At 36.7% G+C, this 24,654-nt stretch overlaps 1 protein-coding gene across 2 annotated transcripts in view; it reads left to right on the forward strand.

Moving 5' to 3' along the window:
• The window catches only part of ARIH1 (ariadne RBR E3 ubiquitin protein ligase 1), a 108,811-nt gene that overhangs the window by 36,114 nt on the left and 48,043 nt on the right, over positions 1–24,654 (forward strand). For both annotated transcript variants that reach the window (XM_061430284.1, XM_061430285.1), the window contains one exon: positions 12,445–12,512. In XM_061430284.1, the coding sequence (XP_061286268.1) occupies positions 12,445–12,512 (68 nt within the window). The remainder of the gene's footprint in view (positions 1–12,444; positions 12,513–24,654) is intronic.

The raw sequence follows: 24,654 nt of genomic DNA on the forward strand, positions 1-24,654 counted from the left end.
TGATACCTAGAGAATTTATTGTATGTATTTATTGTATGTCATTAACTGTTAATTGTATTGCAGTCTTTTATTGACTCTTGGTATAAAGTTCTCAGCATTCTTACATACTTTTAAAGGGAAGATGTTTATACCTGAATTATACATGATAATTTCTTAGAAGGAAATCAGGTATTTAATTAAATCTGAGAATTTGGAAATGAAACTTTTTACAGTTAGTGTGACCAGCTCAGAATGTTGCTTCCTTACATAGTTTGTACCAGTGCTTCTCAAATTTTAATGTGCATACAATGTGGATTGGGATTTAGGATTCTGCATTCCTAACTAATTCTTGGGTTGATTATGATTTTGTGGGACGCATTTTTGAAGTACTGGGTTGGCCAAAAAATTTGGATTGGTTCTGTAAATTAAGGGACATTTTATCACCCTATTCCTAAACCAGTCCCTGGGGATATAATTCTTAGGGATAGTTTTCTAAACTTTTAAAATTGCACATTCAGTATGTCATAGAAATTTACTTAAAAAAAAAAAAACCCACAAAAATGGAATATTGTGCATTGCTCAGAAACTTGCTTTTTTCAGTCAGTGGTATCTCAGTAATATCCTTCCATTATAGTGTTCACAGGTCTATTTTGTTTTTTAAATTGCTGCATAATATTTTAAGTATGGATATAGCATAATTTATAGGCAGTCTTTTGGGAGAATGTAGGTTATCTTTGCTTTATTGCTGTTACAAATAACGTGCATGTCTACTTTCTTATTCTTACCCTTTTACACTTGAAGATTTCTTTTGGGTAGGTTCCTAAAAGTAAAATTTCTAGATGCATTTTAAGTTTTGATCAGTTCTGCTAAACTGTTGTTACAGAGGTTTTAAGAGAGTTGTCATCTCACTAACATGTTGTGGGCCGTTTCCCCACATCTTTGTTTCCAAATATTATAATTTTTTTTTTAAGATCTTGGCCATTGTGCTAAATTAAAAACAGCCTGTACCTATATTACGGAGAAGGCGATGGCACCCCACTCCAGTACTCTTGCCTGGAAAATCCCATGGACGGAGGAGCCTGGTGGGCTGCAGTCTATGGGATCGCAGAGTTGGACACGACTGAGCGACTTCACTTTCACTTTCCACTTTCATGCATTGGAGAAGGAAATGGCAACCCACTCCAGTGTTCTTGCCTGGAGAATCCCAGGGACGGGGGTGCCTGGTGGGCTGCCATCTGTGGGGTTGCACAGAGTTGGACACGACTGAAGCGACTTAGCAGCAGCAGCAGCAGCAGCAGTACCTGTATTAAGGAGATCAAATATTTCCTTTTGGGCCAGTTATATTCTTTGAATTCATAAACTGCCTATTTTTGGTGGATTATTTGTCTTTTATGGACATACATGTTTATTTACCTTTTATTGTAGGTGTTGCAAATATTTCTATACAGAAGTTTTTGTACTTTATGGCTTTTGGGTTCCTATATTGCTTTAAAAGGCACATTAATAGCTTGTAAAAATTTAAATTGGCAGTAGCTGTCTTAAGGACATCTGACTCTTTGCTACCTCATGGACTGTAGCCTACCAGGCTCCTCAGTCCATGGGATTTTTCAGTCAAGAGTACTGGAGTGGGTTGCCATTTCTTTCTCCAGGGGATCTTCCCGACCCAGGGATCGAACCCAGGTCTACTGCATCGCAGGCAGACGCTTCACCGTTTGAGCCACCCGGGAAGCCCTCTTAAGGAGGTCAGATTAAGGTGAATAGAAACATAGAAGCATGAGCCCATTCTTGTGTAGGAAAATTGTCAGACTGAGTTTTGAAATGGAATCTACAACCTGTTCTATTTTAGATCAAATTTTGAGAGAAAGCTAGCCTTTGTGGGGTCTTTTCTGTGTATGATAATTGGGTTATTATTTTTTTAAATTTTTTTGTTGTTTCATCTTAGACTGCTGTTTTATATTATAAAACCCTTTCATCTAATATTTAGCTTTCCCCTAAAATAAGGATTATCTATTGAGACTTTTCAAAAATAGTTGCTTCTCCATAGTACTAATCCTAGGAATGTCATTCAATAGCTTGGTTGATCTGCCAGGAGATTCTGTCATACTCTAGAGTGTGGGCATGTCTGCATGTATGCATACATCTAGAACTGTGGTTCTCCACCTTGGCTGCATGTTGGAATGCCAGGAAGCTTTCAGTAAATGGTAATGCCAAGATTTTTCCCTTTTGCACCCAGTCCCCTCCTCCACCTCTCCTCCCTTACTTTGCTTCTGATGTATTTAGCCTTGGATGTGGCTTGCACATCAGTTTTTTAAAGTGCTTCATATTCTAATGGACTACCATAGTTGAGGACCATTTGATCAAAGAATAGAGGATGATAGTGCATAAAGTCAGCTGGGACAGTTGTCATATGAGACCCACTTTTTAAAGATCCAGAAATGGAACTTTGGACATACTTTTAAAGCAAGCGCTACTGCTATAACTGTAGAATGTAATTTTCTTCAAATTACTGAAACACTAAGCCACTGTGTTCATATGGGACACAGTGTTCATAAGTTCATACACTTCAGAGCCCTCATAGTGGGAAATTGTTCAGGGTATTAATCCCTAATTCTGGCTGCATACTACTCTTGTCTGGGGGAACTGCAGGTTATATTATAGTTGGATGAAAAGTACACGTATCCATTTCCCATTCCAGACAGTTGAAACCACATTGCTGGTGCTCAAGTCATGTATTGATATTTTTACATTTCCAGAGGAGATCCTAATATGTAGCCAGAATGGGGAAACCATTGTTTTAGAGCTTGTAACTAGAGATCATGTGAAATTTTGGATTGCCTTATTGTCCTAAAGGTTAAGTATATTGCTGCAAGTATTAATTTTCTAATTATGGTGATTTTGCTCATTAACTGATTTTGTTTGGCTTGTTTGTATCTTCTTCTTCTTTTTTTTTTTTAAGAAACACCAATAAAAATTGGTGCTTTTGAACTGTGGTGTTGGAGAAGACTCTTGAGAGTCCCTTGGACAGCAAGGAGGTCCAACCAGTTCACCCTAAAAGAGATCAGTCCTGAGTATTCATTGGAAGGACTGATGTTGAAGCTGAAACTCTAATACTTTGGCCACCTGATGCGAAGAGCTGACTCATTTGAAAAGACCCTGATGCTGGGAAAGATTGAAGGCAGGAGGAGAGGGGGACGACAGAGGATGAGATGGTTGGGTGGCATCACCGACTCAATGGACATGAGCTTGGGTAAACTCCGGGAGTTGGTGAGGGACAGGGAGGCCTGGTGTGCTGCAGTCCATGGGGTCGCAAAGAGTTGGACACGACTGAGGGAGTGAACTGAACTGAGTGACCACCAAGTCTATCCACGTTGCTGCAAATGTCAAAAATTCATTCCTTTTGTGCCTGAGTAATATTCCATTGCATGTATATACACCACATCTGCATCCATTCTTCTGTTGATGGATGCTTAGGTTGCTTCCATATCTTGCCAGTTTCACACACTGCTACTGTGACCATTGCAGTGCATGTATGTTTTTGAATTAGTGGGTATAAAAATACCCAGGAGTGTGATTGATGGGTTGTAAGGTATCATTGCACTTTTAATAGTCAGAATTCCATTATAGGTACTCTAGTACAAGTTAATTACTTTTATAATTTATTTATATTTTAAATTTATATTTGAATTTGCATACACTAAATTTATACTTTTCAGTTCAGTCTCTCAGTCCTGTCCAACTCTTTGGGACCCCATGGATTGTAGCAGTCCTGGCTTCCCTGTCCATCACCATCAAGTTGGTGATGCCATCCAGCTGTCTCATCCTCTGTCATTCCCTTCTCCTGCCCTCAATCTTTCCCAGCATCAGGGTCTTTTCCAATGAGTCAGTTCTTCACAACAGGTGGCCAAAGTATTGGAGGTTTAGCTTCAGTCCTTCCAATGAATATTCAGGACTGATTTCCTTTAGGATTGACTGATTTGTTCTCCTTGAAGTCCAAAGGACTCTCAAGAGTCTTCTCCAACACCACAGTTCAAAAGCATCAATTCTTAGGCACTCAGCTTTCTTTATGGTCCAACTCTCACATCTGTACATGACTACCAGAAAAACCATAGCTTTGACTAGAGGGACATTTGTTGGTAAAGTAATGTCTCTGCTTTTTAATATGCTGTCCAGGTTGGTCATAGCTTTTCTTCCAAGGAGCAAGCTTCTTTTAATTTCATGGCTGCAGTCACCATCTGCAGTGATTTTGGAGCCCAAGAAAATAAAGTCTCACTGTTTGCATTGTTTCCCATCAATTTGCCAGAAAATGATGGGACCAGATGCCATGGTCTTAGTTTTTTTGAATGTTGAGTTTTAAGCCAGCTTTTTCACTCTCATCTTTCACTTTCAGCAAGAGGCTCTTAGTTTCTCTTAGCTTTCTGCCATAAGGGTGGTATCATCTGGATATCTGAGGTTATTGATATAAGACAATGTACATCCTTGACGTACTCCTTTCTCAGTTTGGAACCAGTCCATTGTCCCATGTCCGGTTCTAATTCTTGCTTCTTGAGCTGCATACAGATTTTTCAAGAGGCAAGTAGAGTGGTCTGGTATTCCCATCTCTTAAAGAAATTTCCAGTTTGTTGTAATCCATGCAGTTAAAGGCTTTGGCATAGTCACTTTTAGATATATAATTCCATGAGTTTTGACAAATGCCTAGAGAATATAAATTCCATCTCAGCCAGCTTATAGAACAGTTCCATTATTACCCTCTAAAAGGCTCCATTCTTATATCCTGTTTGTCCAAATCATACCACCCCCCAACCGCTGGCAACTAGAAGATTTGTATACCATCTCTGTATTTTGCCTTTTCTACCTTGTCATAAAAATGGAATCTTGCAATAATGTGTAGCCATTTGAGTATAGCTCCTTTCACTTAGAATTTGCATTTGAGATTCATCTGTACTGTTGTAACAATAGTTCTTTGTTGATGAGTAGTATTCCATCCAGTGGATGTACCACCATTTGTTTATACATTCCCTAGTTGTAAAACGTTTAGGGTGTTCTCAGTTTTTACCAGGTATGAATAAAGCTGTTATATACGTGTGTGTGTGTGTGTGTGTGTGTTTGTATGTATATATATAAATCTGGAGAGGAAATGGCAACCCACTCCAATACTTCCCTGGAAAATCCCATGGACAGAGGGGCCTCGAAGGCTGTACACTGTGGGTCGCATAGGGTTGGACACGACTGAGCGACTGTCACACACACACACAGACATCTTCATACAGGATTTTGGGTGAACATACGTTTTTGTTTCACTTGGGTAAATTCCCAATAGTCAGATTTTGGGGTTAAATATTATGTTTAGCTTTATAAGAAACTGAAACTTTTCCTGGTGGGCTGTATTTTTGGCTGTGCTGGGTCTTAGTTGCAGCATGCAGGATTTTCTAGTTGCGGCATGTGAATGAACTCGTAGTTGTTGCATGTGGGATCTAGTTCCCTCATCAGGGATTGGACCTGGGTCCCCTGCATTAGGAGTGCAGAGTCTTAGCCACTGGACCAGCAGAGCAGTCCCTTGTTTAGCCCTTGCTTGCATTCCGTTCATGTTTACTACAGCTTTTGGTTTCATTTATTTTCTCTTGTTTTTCTGTCTTCAGTTTTATTGACTTCTTTTTATTAATTCTTCTGCTTGTGTGAGGTGTAGTTTGTGCTTTAAAAAAAAATTTTTATCTTTCTTCATTTCTAATGTAAGCATTTAACACAATGAATTTCTTCCTAAACAGCATTAGCTACATTTCACAAATTTTGATGTTTTGTATTTTCATAGTCCTCAGTTCAAGATGTTTTCTAATTTTCTTCAAGACTTCCTTGTTGACCCTTGGATTACTTAATAGAAGATGGTTTATTTTCTGAATCGTCTGTTCAGTGGATTACTGAGAGAGGAGTTTTGAAATCTCTAAGTATAATTGGGTGGATTTGTCTGTTTTGCTTTCATTTCTGTCAGTTTTTGCCTCATTTATTGTGGGACTTTATTGTTAGGTGCATGTTTTCTTGGTAACTTGACCTTTCCACTGAGATTTCTCTGGTAAACTTTCTTGTTTTGAAGTTTACTTTGTCTGAGAAAAACAGCTGCTGCAGCTTGTGCTTGATTTGTGTTTTGCATAATACATCTTTTAAAAAAATTTTTATTTTTAGTCTCTGTATATCATTATATTGGAAAATGGGTTGTTATATAAACAATATATAGTTTTGCCTTAAAAAAAAATTAAACTTTCTGTCTCTTTTATTTTCATTTAGCAGCACAAAGATTTCTTTTTTTAATTAAAGCATAATTGACATACGACATCAGTTTCAGGTATATAACATAATAATTTGGTATTTGTATAGTTACCTCTGTCTTTTGTGGATAGACGGTAAAGTGTCTGCCTACAATGCAGGAGGCCTGGGTTCAATCCCTGGGTCAGGAAGATTCTCTGGAGAAGGAAATGGCAACCCACTCCAGAACTCTTGCCTGGAGAATCCCATGGACAGAGGAGCATAGTAGACTCCTACAGCCCATGGGGTTGCAAAGAGTTGGACACGACTGAGCGACTTCACTCTCTCTCACTCTCTGTCTTTTAAGTGTTGTTTTTTTGTTTTTGTTTTTTCCCCCATTTTTAACATTTAATGTAATTATTGATGTGGTTGAATTTGGTGGTTTAAATTATTTTTCTCTTTTGTCCTCCTTTTCTGCTTTCTTTTGGATTGAAATTTTAAAAATATTCGACTTTATATATGTATTGGTGCTTTTATCTCTCTCTTTTTAAGTTGTTCCTCTAGGCGTTATATACAAATATTTCACTTCACAGTCTACTTAGAGTTAATATTTTCCCACTTCAAGTGAAACATAGAAACCTTATAGCTATATAGATAATGTTTGTATCTGTCCCTTTGTATTGTAGTTGTCATACATGTTACATCGGTATACATTTAACCTTCCCCCTCACCATAACATGTTATAAATTTTGGTTTCAGCAGTACTGCATATTTTCAGAAACATAAGAGGAGAAAAATAGACTATGATATTTACTCATTTACCATTTCTGTTGCTCTTCCTTCTTTGCTGAAATTCTAGGTTCCCCTCTGCTACCATTCCCTTTCTATTTGGAGAACTTCTTTAGCAGTTCCTTTAGAGCAGGTCTGCTGGCAGTGAGTTCTCTTGGTTTTCTTCTGTCTGAGAATATCCTTTGCTTCAATCCTGAACTATACTTTTCATTGAATATAGAATTTTAGGCTGGTAGCTTTTGATATTATCCCACAGGGCCCCAAGACTTCATACACACCCATACACACACTCACTCACTCACTCACTCTTGTTATTGACATATCTTTGAGTTCACTGACTGCTCTCTCATCTCCTCTGTGCTCTTGAGCCCATCCAGTGATCTTAGAGTTTTTTAGTCCTAAAATTTTCCATTTGGTTCTTCTTCTTTCTTTCTTTTTTTTTTTTAATAATTTGAGCTTCTGTCCTAAGAATTTCTTTCATTCACTTTAAGGTGTTCACCCTTACCTAATGCGTCATATTTTTAACAGCTGCTTCAAAAGTCTTTGATAATTCTAATATCTGGGTCATCTTGGGGTCAGACTCAAGTAATTGTCTTCTCCCTTGATAGTTGATCAGATTTTTGTTATTGTTCTTAATTTGTTTCTGTAGTTCTGTATTCTCTCCTGCATGTGAGATTCTGTGTCTTCTTAAAATCGTTTCAAAAATGCTGCTGCTGCTGCTAAGTCGCTTCAGTTGTATCCAACTCTGTGCGACCCCGTAGACGGAAGCCCACCAGATTCCCCCATTCCTGGGATTCTCCAGGCAAGAACACTGGAGTGGGTTGCCATTTCCTTTTCCAATTCAAAAATGCTAAGGATCTTTTATTTGTTTTAGTAAACAAGTCAACCCAGTTAGGTTCTACCCGGAGTTCTTTCTCACCTTATGTACAGGTTGATTCCATTAGCTGTTCAGTTTTCTAAATCTTTGCTATGTTCACTTTGCCCCTCCCATTCCCACTAGGTTGATCTAGGATTTGGGCAGTGGTTTATATCATAGTTCTGTTCTGAAAACTTCCTATTCTTCTTTGGCTGTTCCACACATGTATTGCTTGCATTTGAGCCTAGGACTTGGTTCATCATAGAAGTTGGTTCATCATAGAATTAGGAATCTGCTTCTGCATCTCTCTCCTTACAGTGATTTCCTCTGTCTCCCAGGGGACCTTTTCTTTATTCCTCTAGCTGAATGTATGGAGTTCTCTCAGTTTCGGTTTTCTGCCTGTCATGCCTTGAGGTGAAGTGGCAAGAGATAAAAAGAAAATAATAAGGATTCTCTCACACTTTTCACAACAGAGTTCTTCCTTGTTCCTCTGTTCAGAGCAGTGGGTTTTCCCTGGTAGTTTTCTGTGGTCTGCAGTAATGTATTTTCATGGCTGGGACTGGTCTCAGGCCAAGGCTGGGAGAAATAAATAAAGGAAAATGAAAAGTATTCTCTCTGACTTCTTCAGGGGCATTTGCCCTAGTACTCTGACCAAGAAGGTGCGCTTGGCTCAGTTTTTACCGAGCATGCCTATTACACAGTTTTGCCTATTTGGCCCACCCTTGTGTCCAAGCCAGGAAATAAAGGAGATAAAACAAACAGGATACTCATTACCATCTTATTTGTTGTTCTTCCCTGTTCTCCCCAATCTACCTGCTATTATTTGTCAGAGGACTCTTGTTGGTTGTATTTTGTGCAGAGTTTTTAGTTGTAATTGGTGGGAGGGAGATGCCAGGACCAAAAGTCAGATTGTTCTGTTTTTAAATAAAAATAAACATGATTAATGTGTAACTTTTATTTGACTAAAGGTACCCATTTTTAAGTGTATAGTTTGAGTTTTGATAAAGATTTTCCCTCATCATTACCAACCATCACATTTTTCAGTCCCTCAAATGCCCTTGTGCCTTATAGCTTTCTGTCACCCCCTCCTCATCCTGCCTTGAATTACCCTGTTTTGGAGGATATAAAAGATATTTAAACATATGTAAGTAATATTTTTAATAGTCCTTTGCATTCTCCCACATAGAATAAATGAAGGAATATTAGATCCAGATTGTCCTAGGCTAGAATTTCCAACTATTGTACTTAATTAGAGGTATGATGGAGAAGGCGATGGCACCCCACTCCAGTACTCTTGCCTGGAAAATCCCATGGACGGAGGAGTCTGGTGGGCTGCAGTCCATGGGGTCGCAAAAAGTCGGGCACGACTGAGCGACTTCCCTTTCACTTTTCCCTTTCATGCATTGGAGAAGGAAATGGCAACCCACTCCAGTGTTCTTGCCTGGAGAATCCCAGGGACGAGGGAGCCTGGTGGGCTGCCGGCTGTGGGGTTGCACAGAGTCGGACACGACTGAAGTGACTCAGCAGCAGCAGAGGTATGATATTGGATAGTTTTTGTATACGCCTGGAGCCTAGTCTTAGTTCTCTCATATTTAAAATGGGAAGTAGGAATGTTTCCCTTACAGAGAGCTTTGAGGATTAAATGGGGCATATAAAGTACTGTGTTGTATATGTGTGCTCAGTCTCTTAAGTCATATCTGACTGTTTTTGACCCTGTGGACTGTAGCCCACCAGGCTTCTCTGTCCCTGAGATTTTCTAGGCAAGAATACTGGAATGGGTTGCCATTTCCTCTCCAGGGGTTCTTCCCTACCCAGGGATCGAACCCACATCTCTTATGTCTCCTGCATTGGCCGGCAGATTCTTTACCACTGGCACCAACTGGGAAGTTCTTACACAGGGTCTGGAATATAGTAGATGTACAATAAACGTTATTTTTCCATCACCTTTCCTTATATTCAATGCACATAAATGACTTGAGCCAGCTGCACTGAGATAGTGATCCAAATATATTTATTTAGTATTGTGAAATATTCTCTTCCCTGAAGTGTAGATCACTGGTAGAATATAGCTATTTTGGCATTATGATGTGGTTTAGCCAAATTTTCCAGTAGTATCCTTCTGGGGAAAATTTTCTGGCATGTACCTCAATAAAGTATTATTATTTTTTTAGGTCTTTATTGAATTTGTTACAGTATTGCTTCTGTTTTGTTTTTTGGCTTTTTGGCCAAGAGGCACGTGGAATCTTAGGATGGAACCTGCATCCACTGCATTGGAAAGCGAAGTCTTAACCATTGTACAGCCAGGGAACTCCCTGTAATTTGGTTTGTTGGCCCTGAGGCCTGTGGTATCTTAGCTCCCCAACCAGGAATTGAACTTGCTTCCCCAGCACTGGAAGGTGAAGTCTTAACCACTGGACTGCCAGGGAGGTCCCTCTGTACACTACTAAACACACACTTAAACCTACACAGAAATTTTTGAACAGCCAAAACCAGAAAGATTGCCATGTTTTCTTCATCCTGGAGGACCACTGGTCTAATGTTCTGAATCCCTTTGGCAACAAGCACATTTGGGGGTGGAACCTAGGAATCTGTTTTTTAACAGAACATTCCATAGTTATTTTTGAAGAATCAATAAAACAGGTTTGGAAACTCTGGATGAGACCAGTTTATGATGTGGGATCTCAAACACAGAAAAGGCACTTAGCAACATTAGGTCAAAGAGGGCATTTCCCCACCTCTCCCATATTTCTGTTTGCAAGTTGAGACTTAACAGTTCCTGAAAAATTTTCCCCAGTGGCAGAGAATGTATAGTGTTTTGGATGTCCCAAAGTTATAGTTGCAAAATCCCAATGAGTACTACTAAATTTTCCCAATTGATGGGATTATTGCTCTTATTTTAAATATGACTGAATTACTATTTCAGTTACAGGCAAGTGAAAGTTGCTCAGTCCTTTCTAATGGAAATCAGAATTGTGATTTCCATTAAGAAAAAGTGAAAGTCACTCGGTTGTGTCCGACTCTTTGTGACGCCATGGTCTATACGGTCCATGGAATTCTCCAGGCTAGAATACTGAAGTGAGTAGCTGTTCCCTTCTCCAAGGGATCTTTCCAACCCAGGGATTGAACCCAGATCCTCCCGCATTGCAGGTGGATTCTTTACCAGCTGAGTCACAAGGGAAGCCCACAATCCTATTGTAAAAGAGCTGGATATGTGATAATATCTGTATTCTGTACAAATATTATAATTTAGGGTGAGCTAATAGGTTTCTTTTCACCTGTTCTTATAGACTGACAGTGTTTTTCTCAAATGGTGTGTTGAAGGAAGATTCTTAAGTCTGAGTCTAAGAAGTAAGGAATACCTAGATGAATTAGCAAAATGTGCTTGGAGCAGAGGGTTGGGACTTACCATATCTGCATCTTTGGCTTTTTTGCCAAAGGTGAGTCGGACACAGCTTAGCAACTAAACAACAGCAGCAATGTGGATGTCTATGAATTTTTGTGACAAATGATATTACTAAGAATAATTGATAGGGATTTCTTTCATGACATTTTTATACAGGATTGCTTTTAAACTAAATCAGTAGATGTGTGTTATTAATTGAGCCATCTCCAACTCTTTGCGACCCCATGGACTGCAGCTCGCCATGCTCCTCTGTTCATGGAATTCTCCAGGCAAGAATACTGAAGTGGGTTGCCATTCCCTTCTCCAGGGCATCTTGCAGATCCAGGGATCAAACCCAGGTCTCCTGCACTGCAGGTGGATTCTTTGCCGTCTGAGCCACCAGGGAAGCCCAAACACTTACTGTGCCCGGGACATTGCTGTCTAACCATGGTTTATATGCAGAGACCATTTTTGAAATGTTACTTGATATAATAAAATCATGCATAAAGTACAGATGAGCAGACTCAGGTTTGAATTTCACTTTTGGCATTGTAACTAGCTTTAGTGTCTTTGAATAAGTTGGGCTTCCTTCATCTCCTGGGCCCCATCATCTTACTGAGGTAAAACTCTGTTCACTAGTTTCATGGCAAGTGGGAGGCTCTTTGACATCACTGCATGATGATGGGGCACTAAACTTTGGACTCTGTGGTTTCCTGTGAGAAATGAAATGGTCGTTACAGATGATGCTCTATAAATTATTTCATAGTACAGGTATTTTGTCTTTTTCATTAAGTATGGGACTTTTGAATTAAAAATGGTTTGGACTGATTAGAGCTATTCAGTACATAAGATATTAGAAACTTTATTGATTTACAATGTGTTGATCTGGCAGTCTGTTAAATCTAATTGTAAAAAAGTTCACTTTATTAGTGCTTGATTTAATACAGTAGTTTTTCATTTAATTTCTTCTTGGCTTATTGTGAATTCTGCTTTAGAATCTCATAGAAGCATGACATTAGTGTGACAAACTATTTGTAAATAGTCTTGATCTTAAAATTTTGTATTTTCTTAGGGGAATAAAGAAATACCTTAGGAAAGGTAATTTGGGTGGGGTGTTATAGAAGAGTAAATTCAACCTAAAAAATTCACTAAATGTCAATAAGTGCTATTACCTTAAAATGACTTTTTTCCCCCCCTTCTTTAGAATCCAGCAACTATCACAAGAATACTCCTTAGCCACTTCAATTGGGATAAAGAGAAGCTAATGGAAAGGTAAGGAACTATATTGTGAGCTTTATACTTAGAAGTAATTATGGAAAGCCTGTTGAACTGAATTTATGAGACACAAGTAAGGGATTGATTTATATACTTACCAAACTCGTGTATGAGTAGTATTTGCTTTGATATATTCCCATGTATGAGTAGTATTTGCTTTGATATATTCCCCGTCTGTAAGTTTTGCAATAAACCTAGTGTTAAGGGAACTCAGGCTTGTTTCTTCTTTTACTTTGGAGGTGAGGTGTGGTGACTCTGCCTCAATATCTTCTATAATACATCCCCTTGAGTACTGAGAACTAAAAGTAGGTGTTTTTTTGTTTGTTTTTTAAGGACTTGATACAGCCTTAGAACACATGAATAAGATCTTCCTTTACTTACTTAAAACTTTCTTCCCCATAAACTTTTAAATCTACTGTAGGCACAATAATGACATTTCTTCAGTAAATATAAAGAAGTCGCTCAGGGTATCCTTACCAGCAAAACAGCTGTTTGGAGTGATTCTCTGGTTTCAGTGCAGGACTAAATCCCATTGGGCATTTTCTCGCTGGAAATGTTTCTGGTTCTAAAGGCAAGAAATTACAAGGACTGGAGAATGATAGTAATACTGCCGTCTTGATCTTTTTGTCTTTCTTAGATTAGAAATTTGAAGCACTTGGTAATAGGATGAGAGCCGTTATTTATTCTATCAGTCTAAAATTAGCAGTTCTAATTTTAAATGATTTTAAAATTGCATACAGTTTTTGTTACAACCTGAGAATCCAAGTATTATGAGAAATAAATGGAAAATACTTCCTGTGTGACTTTAAAATCAAAAACGCTTTGCAAAACAGATGTTAATTAATACCAAGAATATTATGAAGTTTCTCACATCTTGCACCCCAATACAATTTAATAGTAACAACAATAATTGTTAATTATTGAGCCCTCTGTGCCAGGCATTATTTCATTTTATCTTGGTGATAGCTTTATGGAGCTACAAATTATTATCCCCACTTAATAGTTGTAGAACCTAAGACTTAGAGCTTGATATATTTGTATGAGTTTTGTAACACAAGGAGTTAGCACTTAAACTCAGATTTGTTGGACTCCAAAGCTTATGTTCTTAGACACATACTGTAGAACTTTCCCAGGTGCTTGAAGAATAAAATGCTCCTTGACTAGTGTGGTGGTTTTTTTCCTCCCTATTTTTGTATGGATCTGACCTTTTTTGAAAAAAATCAGTGGTACTTTTAATTTTGGTCAAGTCTGTTTTCAAACTTACTTTATGACACCTCTGTTAGGAAAAAGGTAGGTTTCATTGTTTACATCTGATACTCCTCTGCTGAACTAGACTTATTTATAGTTTGTTTCTTATCAGTATATCCTAAAGGCATTCTCAAATTTGCCCTGCAGCATTGCTGACACTGTTGAAAGCATTCTTCAATTAAATACTATACTTAAGTGTGACGAGTATGAATTGAAATAGGTGACTTCTGAAAACTTCTAGTATGTGTGAACATTTCAGTTTCTCCTTGTAATTCCAGTTTTTGTTTTGTATATTCTGGAGATATATTACTGGGTGCTTGTAAATCTTTTGTGTTTTTAAATCAGTGTGCAATACCTTTTGTCTCACATAATGTTTCACATTATATCCTATGTTGTCTGATGGTAGCACTGCTATACTTTATTTTGTAATTACTAATAAGTTTAGATTTAGTTACTGATTTCCTTGATTTGTGCTTTATATTTATTATGTTTTCTGTTGGGTTATTTGGCTTGACCAAGTTTCCTTTCCCTTTGTTCCCCCCTAATAATTTCAGAGTTATATATTTTATTTCAGTTTTTTAAGTGATCACCCTTATAGTTTGTATATGTATACTTAACTATAAGTTTATAACAGTATACTATTTATATTCATGTCCTACATAAGACAAAAACTGTAGCATAATTTTCTTCTCTGTCCTCCTCTCTTCTCTCAGTTGGATAAGTTGATATATTTGAAGTTTTCATTTAATGTTAAGCATTTTTACTATTAGTATATTTAACTTTTTTTGTTTTTTGGCTAAATTTTTTTTTTTTGGCATCCCACTGTTTACTCCATATTTACTTTTTTTTCCTCCCTCGAGAATAATACATTCTTTAGTGCTCTATGAGAAATTTTTTTTTTTAATTTTCATTGGAAGATAATTATTTTACAATATGGTGATGGCCTCTGCCATACATCAACATGAATAGGATGTACGCATACATGTGTCCCCTTCCTCAAGAAAAATTCTTAATAGTTTGAAATTGTGGAGTAAGTTTGGAAAATATAGCTAATTGCACACTTCAAGTCTGAGGACTCATGTTTTTAGTTTGGGAAATTCTTAGCTATTATTTGTTTAATATTACCTTTTCTCCATTCTCTTGTTGCTTTCTAGAATTCCTGTTGGTTATATGTTGAAACTTCTGGATCTCTTTTCCACCTTTTTAAAAAATGCTTCTTCTGTACTTGTCTCTCTACTTTGGTCTGTGAAAGTTCTTCAGGTTTACCTTTAATTCACTAACTTGCTTTTCTTATTGCATCAGCTGTTTAGCCATCTTGAATTGTTTAACAGTATCCAACTTACTCATTTTAATAACTTTATTCTTGTTTTGTGGGTGCTGTCTCTCTAGGCTGGTGTCAATAAATAAACTTAGAGTTTAAAATATGTATTGGTATTTTGTGTATCCTTCAGAGTATATTATTTTCAAATTGGTCACATTCTGGGCTATAATACATTCCAAGAAAAATTGATATGTTGCTTCCATTTTCACACTTGCAAAAAACTCAGAATCCAAAATTGAAATTATTAAAAATTAGAACTAAATAATGGCAGGTCAGATGTGGAATGTGGCTGAAGAGGTACAGTGAAATTTATAGTCAGTATCTATTAAAAAATAAATAGGGAGAAAACAAACTGAACCTTTGAAACAGGAAGTTAGAAAAGTATATAAAATAAACTCAGAGAGTAGAATAGTTATTTAAGATAGAAACAGCATTAGTGAACTAGGGAACAGAAATAACATCTTTGAAATGGGTAAAGGGAAATAAGAGAATGAGAAACAAGACCTAGATACCTATTACCTGAAATACATAAAGAATTCTTGGAACTCAGTAGTAGGATAAAGACCCAATTTTAAAGTGGGCAAAAATCTTAATACTTACCTTATCAGAGAAGATATACAGACGTCAAGTAAGCATATGAAGAGATATTTAACATCACATATCATCATTAGGGTACTGCTCATTAAAATGGGATTGTCAAAATTACCACCACACACCTTGGTTAGCGTGACCAAAATCCAGAAAACACCACCAAGTACTGATGAGGATGTGGAAAAGCAGGAATTCTGATTCATTGCTGTTGGGAATGCAAAATGGTCCAGCCACCTTGCCTCCAGTTTGGAAGTTTCTTATCATATAATCCAGTCACGCATCTTAATAGTTAGCCAAATGAGTTGAAAACTTGTGCCCACCAAAACCTGTACATGGGTATTCATAGCATCTGTATTCATAATTGCTAAAACTTGGAAGCAACCGAGATATTCTGCAGTCGGTGAATGGATGAACAAACTGTGGCACATCCAGGCAATGGAATATATCGTTGCTAAAACGAAGTGAGCTATCAAGCCATGAAAAGACATGAAGGAACCTTAAATGAGTATTGGTAAGTGAAAGAAACCAGTCTGAAAAAGTTGCATACTGTTTGATCCCAAGTGTATGACATTCTGGAAAAAGCAAGATTATGTAAATAATGAAAAGATGTTGCCAGAAGGTAGAGGGATACAAAAAAAATCTTTTGGGCAGTGAAAGTGTTCTTTATGAAACTGTTAGGATAAGTATATGTCAACTATACATTTATCTAAATGCATTGACTGTAGGAACACCAAACCTGACACCTAATGTAAACTGTGGGTGACGGTGATGTGTCAATGTAGGTTCATTGCATCAAATGTACCACTCTTATGTGAGATATTGATGGAAGGGGAGGTTGTGTGTGTGTGTAGTGGCAGGGGTTATACAGGAAACCTCTGTACTTTCAACTTTGAGCTTAAAATTGCTCTTTGAAAGGTAAAGTTTATTTTGAAAAAGAGGGAGATAAATCATTGTAAATCATTGGCAAATGTGATTGGGGTAAGAGGAAGAGGCACAAATAAACAACATTGGAAATAATGTATAATTATGGTTAGGAAAACCTATTTCAAAAGTTTTAATTAATACTGTGTATACCACCACGGGGCTTCCCTGGTCTCAGGTGGTAAAGAATCTGCCTGCAACGCTGGAGACCCATGTTCCATCCCTGTGTCGGGAAGATCCCCTGGAGAAGGGAATGGCAACCCACTCCAGTATTCTTACCTGGAAAATCCAATGGACTGAGGAGCCTGGTGCATTACAGTCCATGTGGTCTCAAAGAGTTGGACACGACTGAGCGACTACACACTTACACCACTTATACCATTACGTTTGAAAGGAAATTAGCCATCTTCCAAAGAAAAAAGTAGGAAGACAACTGCAGGAAAATGTAAATACACTAGAAGATCCCTCTCCTTTCCCAAAAAGCACCAGATGATTTTATGTTCAAGTTCTATCTTAAACCTTTAAGGAGCTACTGGTTCCTAATGAAAATTATTTTAGAATGTAAAAAAAGATAAGGCATCATTATTTATGTTAGCCAAATCAGAATAAATCTGGTTATGATATTTGACAAAGACAGCATAAAAAAACTACCTTTGTTATGAACATAGCTTTTGATTTCATGAATAAAAAATAATTGAAATAATAATGGTCTAGTAGAATTTCTCCTAAGAATGCAAGAATGGTTCACCTTTAGGAAAAAACTTGTCTGTAGCATTTACTACTTTTAACAGGTTGATGAAGAGAAGCCAGAAAGTAATTATAAATGTCAGCAATGTATTAATAATATTGTGTATTTACCCCTGAGTCAGAAAAAAAATAATTTTTTGCAAACTAATAAGGTAATTGCTTAGATTAATAAAGGATATCAACTAATAACCTATAGCAAAGCTATACATAATTTTGAAATATTAGAAATGTGCCAGTTAAAATCAAACAAGGTTATTGACGGTCACCACCATTTAAATGTACTGGGAGTTCTAATACATAAAATAATACATGGAAAATTAAATAAGTGGCATGAAGATTGTTTTGGGGATGGGAGGATTATGGATTTTTAAAAATTCTTTATGCTTTTTTGTATTCTGTGAATTTCCCTTAAAATAGCAGAAAAGTTTATAACAAAATAATTACTTAATTCAGAAAATAAACATTTACTTGTAATGAAAGCACTTTTCTGTAAAAAAAAAAAAAAAAAGACTTCTCTGGTGGTCCGGTGGTTAAGACTCTGTACTTCCAGTGCTAGAGGCGTGAATTTGATCTCTGATCGAGGACCTAAGATCACATGTGCTGCACAGCATGACCCAAAGAAAATAAAACATTAAAAATAATTCTTTTAAAAAAGAAATTCATATAAGAGAAATTCTGTGAAGACAATATAATTGTTACCCAGGAGACTCAAGACAGTTAGTTGGTAAGCTATTAAAGTACATAGAAATTACCTAAGAATTTTTGTAAATGTCAATGCCCGGGCCCTTTTCCATTCTTACCTCTCCTCTCACCCCATTAATATCCTTGAAGAATGAAAAGAAACACGGAATTATAAGGAGGCTTAGCTTCAGTGACACTGTGCGTCTCCCAGTTCTTAAGTATAAAAGTGAAAGTTACTTGTATGATAATTTTATAATATTTAGGATCCCAGGAATTGCAAGCAAAGACAGATAATATGGCCAGCGAATTTTGTTACATAGCATTAAAAAAAAATCTTGTTTTCCAGTTGGTGACACAAAAGGAATTCAAGTATTATTTCTATTCATTTTGACATACTTAAAGATGATTCTTACCTTAGTAAAAATTGTGAAGTTTTAAATTTCTTTCTCTCTCTTTTCCATATACTAAGCATATCAATATTTCTTGTGTTTATTAGTGAGCCATAGTCCCTGTCCTGGAGGAGGGAATCCATAGTCCAGCAATAGCAATATAGGTATAAATAGATTCTTAACAATAATTCTTCTTACTTGCCTCCTGGACTTCTAGTCCATAGCTTAAACAGATCTGTCCTGACCCTAAACATGAGTGATTTATTCTTTTGAAAAATAAATTTTGGTGAAGGTGGGGAGGGGCTGGTAGACAAGGGACTATTTTAACTTTCTGGTCTCTTTTGTCTCTTATAACAGCTTTCCAGACTTTTGCCATTTTCTTTCTTACCCAGCATTCTGCTTTTTAATTCTGCAGATATCTTTATTTTCTGTTTTACAAATTAAATAGAATTTTCTCTATTGACTAGGCTTCTTCCCATGATCCTCCAGGTGAACAAATCAGAGAATCAGAAGTACAGCAATAACAAGTCTGTCTTTCTTTAAGGCCAACCTTTCCATCTGGGCTTTGATTCTATCATAATTTTTGTGGGATGTTGCTTTCATTATTTAATTTGTTATCTTGAACTGTCTCCTTTTCTGGTATATCAATTAGGGTTTTTATTTGTAAGCAAACTGAGAAGTTAAGTGGAAAAGACATTACATATTGAGAATCAGCCGTGAAGTCTGAGTTCAGGAAAATGCCGAACTTTTTTAATGGAAGAGCTGTTCCTGGTGCTATTGGACACAGGCATCACAGCTTGTAGCATCAAATATTGAGCATGTGACACCACGACTAGTAATTCTGCTATTGCAGTCTTTGAAAATTGAGTATCTCCTTACCTCTGATAGAGTAAATTTCTCGTTGAAGAACACTTGTGTCCGACTCTTCACGACCCATGTACTACAGTCCACCAGGCTCCTCTGTCCACGGGATACTGGAGTGGTTTGTCATTTCCTACTTGAGGGTATCTTCCCAACCCATGGATCGAGCTAGAGTTCCTTATGTAGAAAATACCTCACTAGTTTTTCATTCCTAGCACTTAACACAATTCCTGACATATATAGTGTTTAGTAAATACTTTAAATTCAGCCCTTTCTAGCTTTTGTTTTTCTACAGTAGAACTTTTATTTTAATGTATGATATGCATATAAATCAGATTTCAGTTTGTCAGGAGTTTGAGACAAATCCACCTACCACCACCACCCTGTGCCAGATTAAACTCCTTTACAGTTAGTAGCAAGTAACAAGTTGGTATCTTCTTTTCTGCAGCTCAGATTTCTTTTCTTATAGGTATGTTTTGTTAAATTTTAATACTCACGGTAGTCAGTAATATATAAGGTGAATGTTAGTTAATAAGTTAACTGGCCTGTCTGAAGTGAGGAGCAGTACAGGTGGCTGATGACTACTTTTAATGGACAGGTGTGATCAAAGAATCTTAATAAAAATGGATATCAGTCTTTTCCACCCTATGTTGCAAATAGCTTTCCACTTTTCATTCTGAAGCATTAACACCCATTGAGTAATTAAGTATGGGGGTTAGCCCTTGTACGTTATTGTGATAGTATGTAGCTTTCCTTAACCACATTAATAATAGTATATTGCTTCACAGATAACTGCTAGAATGTGAAAGTAAAGTTGGTTTGTCAGATGGCAGACTTTTGTGATAGCATTCATCACTGTTCTACAGTATAGCAGTTTTTCCTCTTCAAACAACTCAGGTGTTAGTGGGGAGCAGTGTATAGAAAGCAGCAAATGTATTATCTTATTATTGCTATTGTGGTTAAGAATTTATTGATGAGATAGCATTTGATTGGACTTAGAAGGTCAGGGGAATGTGAAAACCTGGGTATTACAGGTTCAGAAAATAGTTTTGGTATGGGGGGTGTTTAAGGAACATGTGTTGAATGGTAATTGAGATTTACATGAAGAATAGAGAGGAAATGATTGGATGTGTTTAGTGGAAAGTACATTTTGGAAGACCTTGAATGCTTAGCAAATAAAATTTGACTTTTCCACTGTTTAGTGGAAAGCCCTTAAAAGTTTTATGGAGAAATTTAATATAAGAACATTATTATAGAAAAAAAACTAACAGTATGAGCTGATTGAAGGCAAGAAGACCAAGTGGAAGACTATTTCAATAATACAGATAAAAATTGGCTTGACTTAGGTTGGGTGACAGTTAATTGAAAGCAGAGTATTGATGAAAGAGATGTGAAGGAGTTTAACAGAAAATAAAGGAGACTGGAAAACTTCTGGGACTCATTCCATCCACTAAATATAATAACAAAGAACATCTGATAATTAGTAAAATAAGAAATAGAGGGTTAAAACCCAAGAGAACATGGAAATCTAGACAGATGAGCCAAGTACCCCGGTCTGCTGTGCCCTAGAGGCATATGCTGATCCAGAAGAGGTAGCCAGGAGACTGAGCTGTGGTTTTTGTTCGCCTTTGGTTAGTGAGAAAAAAGTTGGAGTTCTCATCTCACCAAGAATGAGGATTAGGTAAACTAGCTCTCCTAAAGACTGAAGATAGTATTCAGGTCATCTGAGTGGCCCAGAAAACCTCAAGCCTTGAAGTTGAATTAAGATGGTTCCAAACTGTTAATGTACCCAGACACCTGACAGAACCAAGTATAAATTTTTTCTAGGGAAAAGCAGCAAGGCCTCAAACTACTTCCTCAAATTATTTTTTATAATTAAAGTATACTAACTTGAGATTCTAGGTATTAGAATTAGTCACACTAAATTAGTAAACTAAAATAGGTATGCTTTTATCAGGGAATTAGAATGTATGAGCTGTCATACAGATTCAGAAGGAAAAAAAAAGCTTATTAAAATAAGCAAAATTAATTCAGTGAATTAGTTTAACAGCTAAACAGATTTAGTGTACTATTAGATTGGTGCAAAAGTAATTGAAGTTTTGGATCCTGAATTTTAAATCATTGTAACTAGGCTCAAACACATGTTCGTATTAATTAATCAAAATAGGAACTGTTATAATCAACACGTTTTTGCCAATGAGAAATAAGTTTGTTTATTCCTGTAGCATAAAACTCCATGTGTTAGGAGTTGACAAACTCTTGGAAAGCGTTTTCTGCCTCCTGCTGGTTATGGAACATTTTCCCTGCAAAAACTTGTTGAGGTGCTTGAGGAATGGTGGTTGGTTGGTAAGAGGTCACGTAAATACGGCTGAGGCAAAACTTGTGGCGCAGTTCGTTCTGTTTTGAAGCCTTGGCTGTACGGCGTGCAGTCAGGCATTCCCATGGAGAAGAGTTGGGCCCCTTCTGTTGACCAGTGCTGGCTGCAGGCATTGCAGTTTTAAGTGCATCTCATTGATTTGCTGAGCATACATCTCAGATGTAATGGTTTCACCGGGATTCAGAAAGCTGTAGTGGATCAGACTGGCAGCAGACCATTGAGCAGTGACCATGATCTATTTTTGGTTCAAGTTTGGCTTTGGGAAGTGTTTTGCGGCTTCTTCACTGTTCAGCCACTGATCTAGTTGTCACCTGTTGTATAAAATCCACTTTTCATCGCACTTTGCAATCAGATCAAGAAATGGTTTGTTGTTGTGTAGAATAAGAGAAGGCACTGCAAAATGATGATTTATAGTCAGCTTATGAGGCACCCACTTACCATACTTTTTCACCTTTCCAGTTTGCTTCAAATGCCAAATGACCATAAAATGATTGATGATGAGTTCTTTGGCAACTTATCCCGTAGTTTTAAGAGGATCAGCATTGATGATGGCTCTCTCAGTTGGTCATTGTCACCTTCCGATGGCCAGCCACTGTACTCCTTATCTTCAAGGCTTTCGTTTCCTTTGCATAACTGCTTGAACCACCACAGCACTGTACATTCCTTAGCAGTTCCTGGGCCAGATGCGTTGTTGATATTGTGAGTTGTTTCTACTGCTTTATGACCAATTTTGAACTTGAATAAAATCACTCGAAATTTCTTTTTGTCTAACATTATTTCTACAGTGTAAAATACATATAAATAGCAAGCAATAAGTCATTAGCAAAAAACATAAAGCAAGAACTGTGCACTAAAATGGTGTATAACATAACCACATTTATTTAAGAATGTATTCCAGTATCAAATTGCAGATTTCAGCAGTGCAAAATGCAATTACTTTTGCACCAACCTAATAGGAAATCAAAACACTATTCAGAATTATGCACACACACTGATGGATGGAAAATACACAAGAGAAGAAACATAAAACATACAAGAAGGTCTCCATTGAGTTTAGAAAAAGAGGAGAAAATGGGGCAGAGGTGATATTTGAAGCTTTAATGACCAATTTTTATAGATTGGTAAGAGATTTTAACTGTTCCCATGCAAAATAATATTCATTGGAAGGACTGATGTTGAAGCTGAAACTCCAGTACTTTGGCCACCTGATGCAAAGAGCTGACTCATTGGAAAAGACCATGATGCTGGGAAAGGTTCAAGGCGGGAGGAGAAGGGGACAACAGAGGATGAGATGGTTGGATGGCATCACCGACTCAATGGACACGAGTCTGAGTAAACTCTGGAAGTTCGTGATGGACAGGGAGGCATGGCGTGCTGCAGTTCATGGGGCTGCAGAGTCGGACACAACTGAGTGACTTAATTGAACTGACTGATGCATAATACAATGCTGTTTTTATTGATTCTAAGATGTAGTTTTTCACACCTTAGATATTTGTCTGAAATCTAAATGCATCTTTCAGTTGATGGCACCTTACAGTCCAACAAGATTGATAATTTGACTTATGTGAAAAATTTCCCATTTCACTTTCTGGTAAGATCATTAATTTTGGTGCCAAAGCATTTTATTAAATATGGTAAAAAGAAATCTACATTTTAAAACATCGTAGTAAACCTGTAAACATAAACAGACAATCATAAAAGCAATAAGATACAAGAAGGATTATTTACAAAAAGTGAAACTATGTGTGTATATATATAATGTATGTAGAGGGAAAAATAGAAATTGAAAGTATATATTCTTCTAGAGGATAGCTGATTTCCCAGTACTAAAAGTGAAAGTGATGTTAGGATGATCCCTCAGTAGATGAAAGAAAATAAGTGCTAATCTAGAATACTATTTAGAATACTATAATCATGGAAATGTGTTCAGAAACGGTGCTATCCTTTAAAATTAATATTAAAGTGGCTCTGTGTTGTACCTAGCATTTGTATTTTTTAAGCCAACATTTCAGATTCTATCCATGTTTATTAAAGTTTCAAATATTCATAAATGCTATTTAAGCAACTATTAGAATGTTAAGGGAAAATAATTGTAGACAGCTGCCTAATTTGTGCTAAAACATGTATAAATACATGTAAAGTGCATGTATAAGAATAGTAATGAGCTAAGCTTTCATCTTAAGTCTCAAGATGATGAGCTAGATATGTCAAATAGAAAAAGAACAAAATAAATTCAGAGAGAATATGTACAAGAAGAAATACTGGGGGAGACTTTAATGAAATGGAAAAGAAACATACAGTAAAAGGGATCAAGAAGACAAAAGATGAGATTAGTCAAGAAAAGAAAGCACAAATAACCAATATCAGTAATGAATGTCCCTTTGAATCCTAAGATACTTAAAAAAAAGATACTGTTAATAACTAGGTTGAAATTTTACATGAAATGGATAAATTCTTAGGAATTTGCTTTTACAAAAATTTACATAAGAAAGATAAAACTCTTATGGGGTTATAACTGTGAAGTGAAACTTTGAATAAAGTCCAAGTCCAGATTGGATACACTGGGAACTTGGACCAACATTTAATGAGACAGAAATTCTAACCTTATAATACATAACTTTATATTCTTTTAGAAAACAGAAAAAGAGTTTGCTCCCCCTTCTTGAAGCTATCACAACGTTGATACTAAAGCTCAAAGGAAAATTACACGTCAGTTTCTATCATATACATAGATGCCAAGGGAAACAAAAACCCCAAATATTTGCAAATTGAATCCTGCAGTACATAAAAAGAATTAATAATCCAGCATGGCCAAGATTTATCCCAGAAATGCTAGGTTGGTTTAACTTGAAACAGTTAAATATGGTCACTGGAACAAATAAATGAGAATAATATTTCAGTAGATGCAGAGGAGCAGTTGCTGAAAATTACCAATTATTCATGATTTTAAAAAAGAAACACCATTAGCAAAGTAGGCACAAAAGGAAACTTAATCTAAAAATC

The sequence above is a fragment of the Bos javanicus genome, chromosome 10 (genome assembly GCF_032452875.1).
Source record: "Bos javanicus breed banteng chromosome 10, ARS-OSU_banteng_1.0, whole genome shotgun sequence".
Taxonomy (NCBI): domain Eukaryota; kingdom Metazoa; phylum Chordata; class Mammalia; order Artiodactyla; family Bovidae; genus Bos; species Bos javanicus.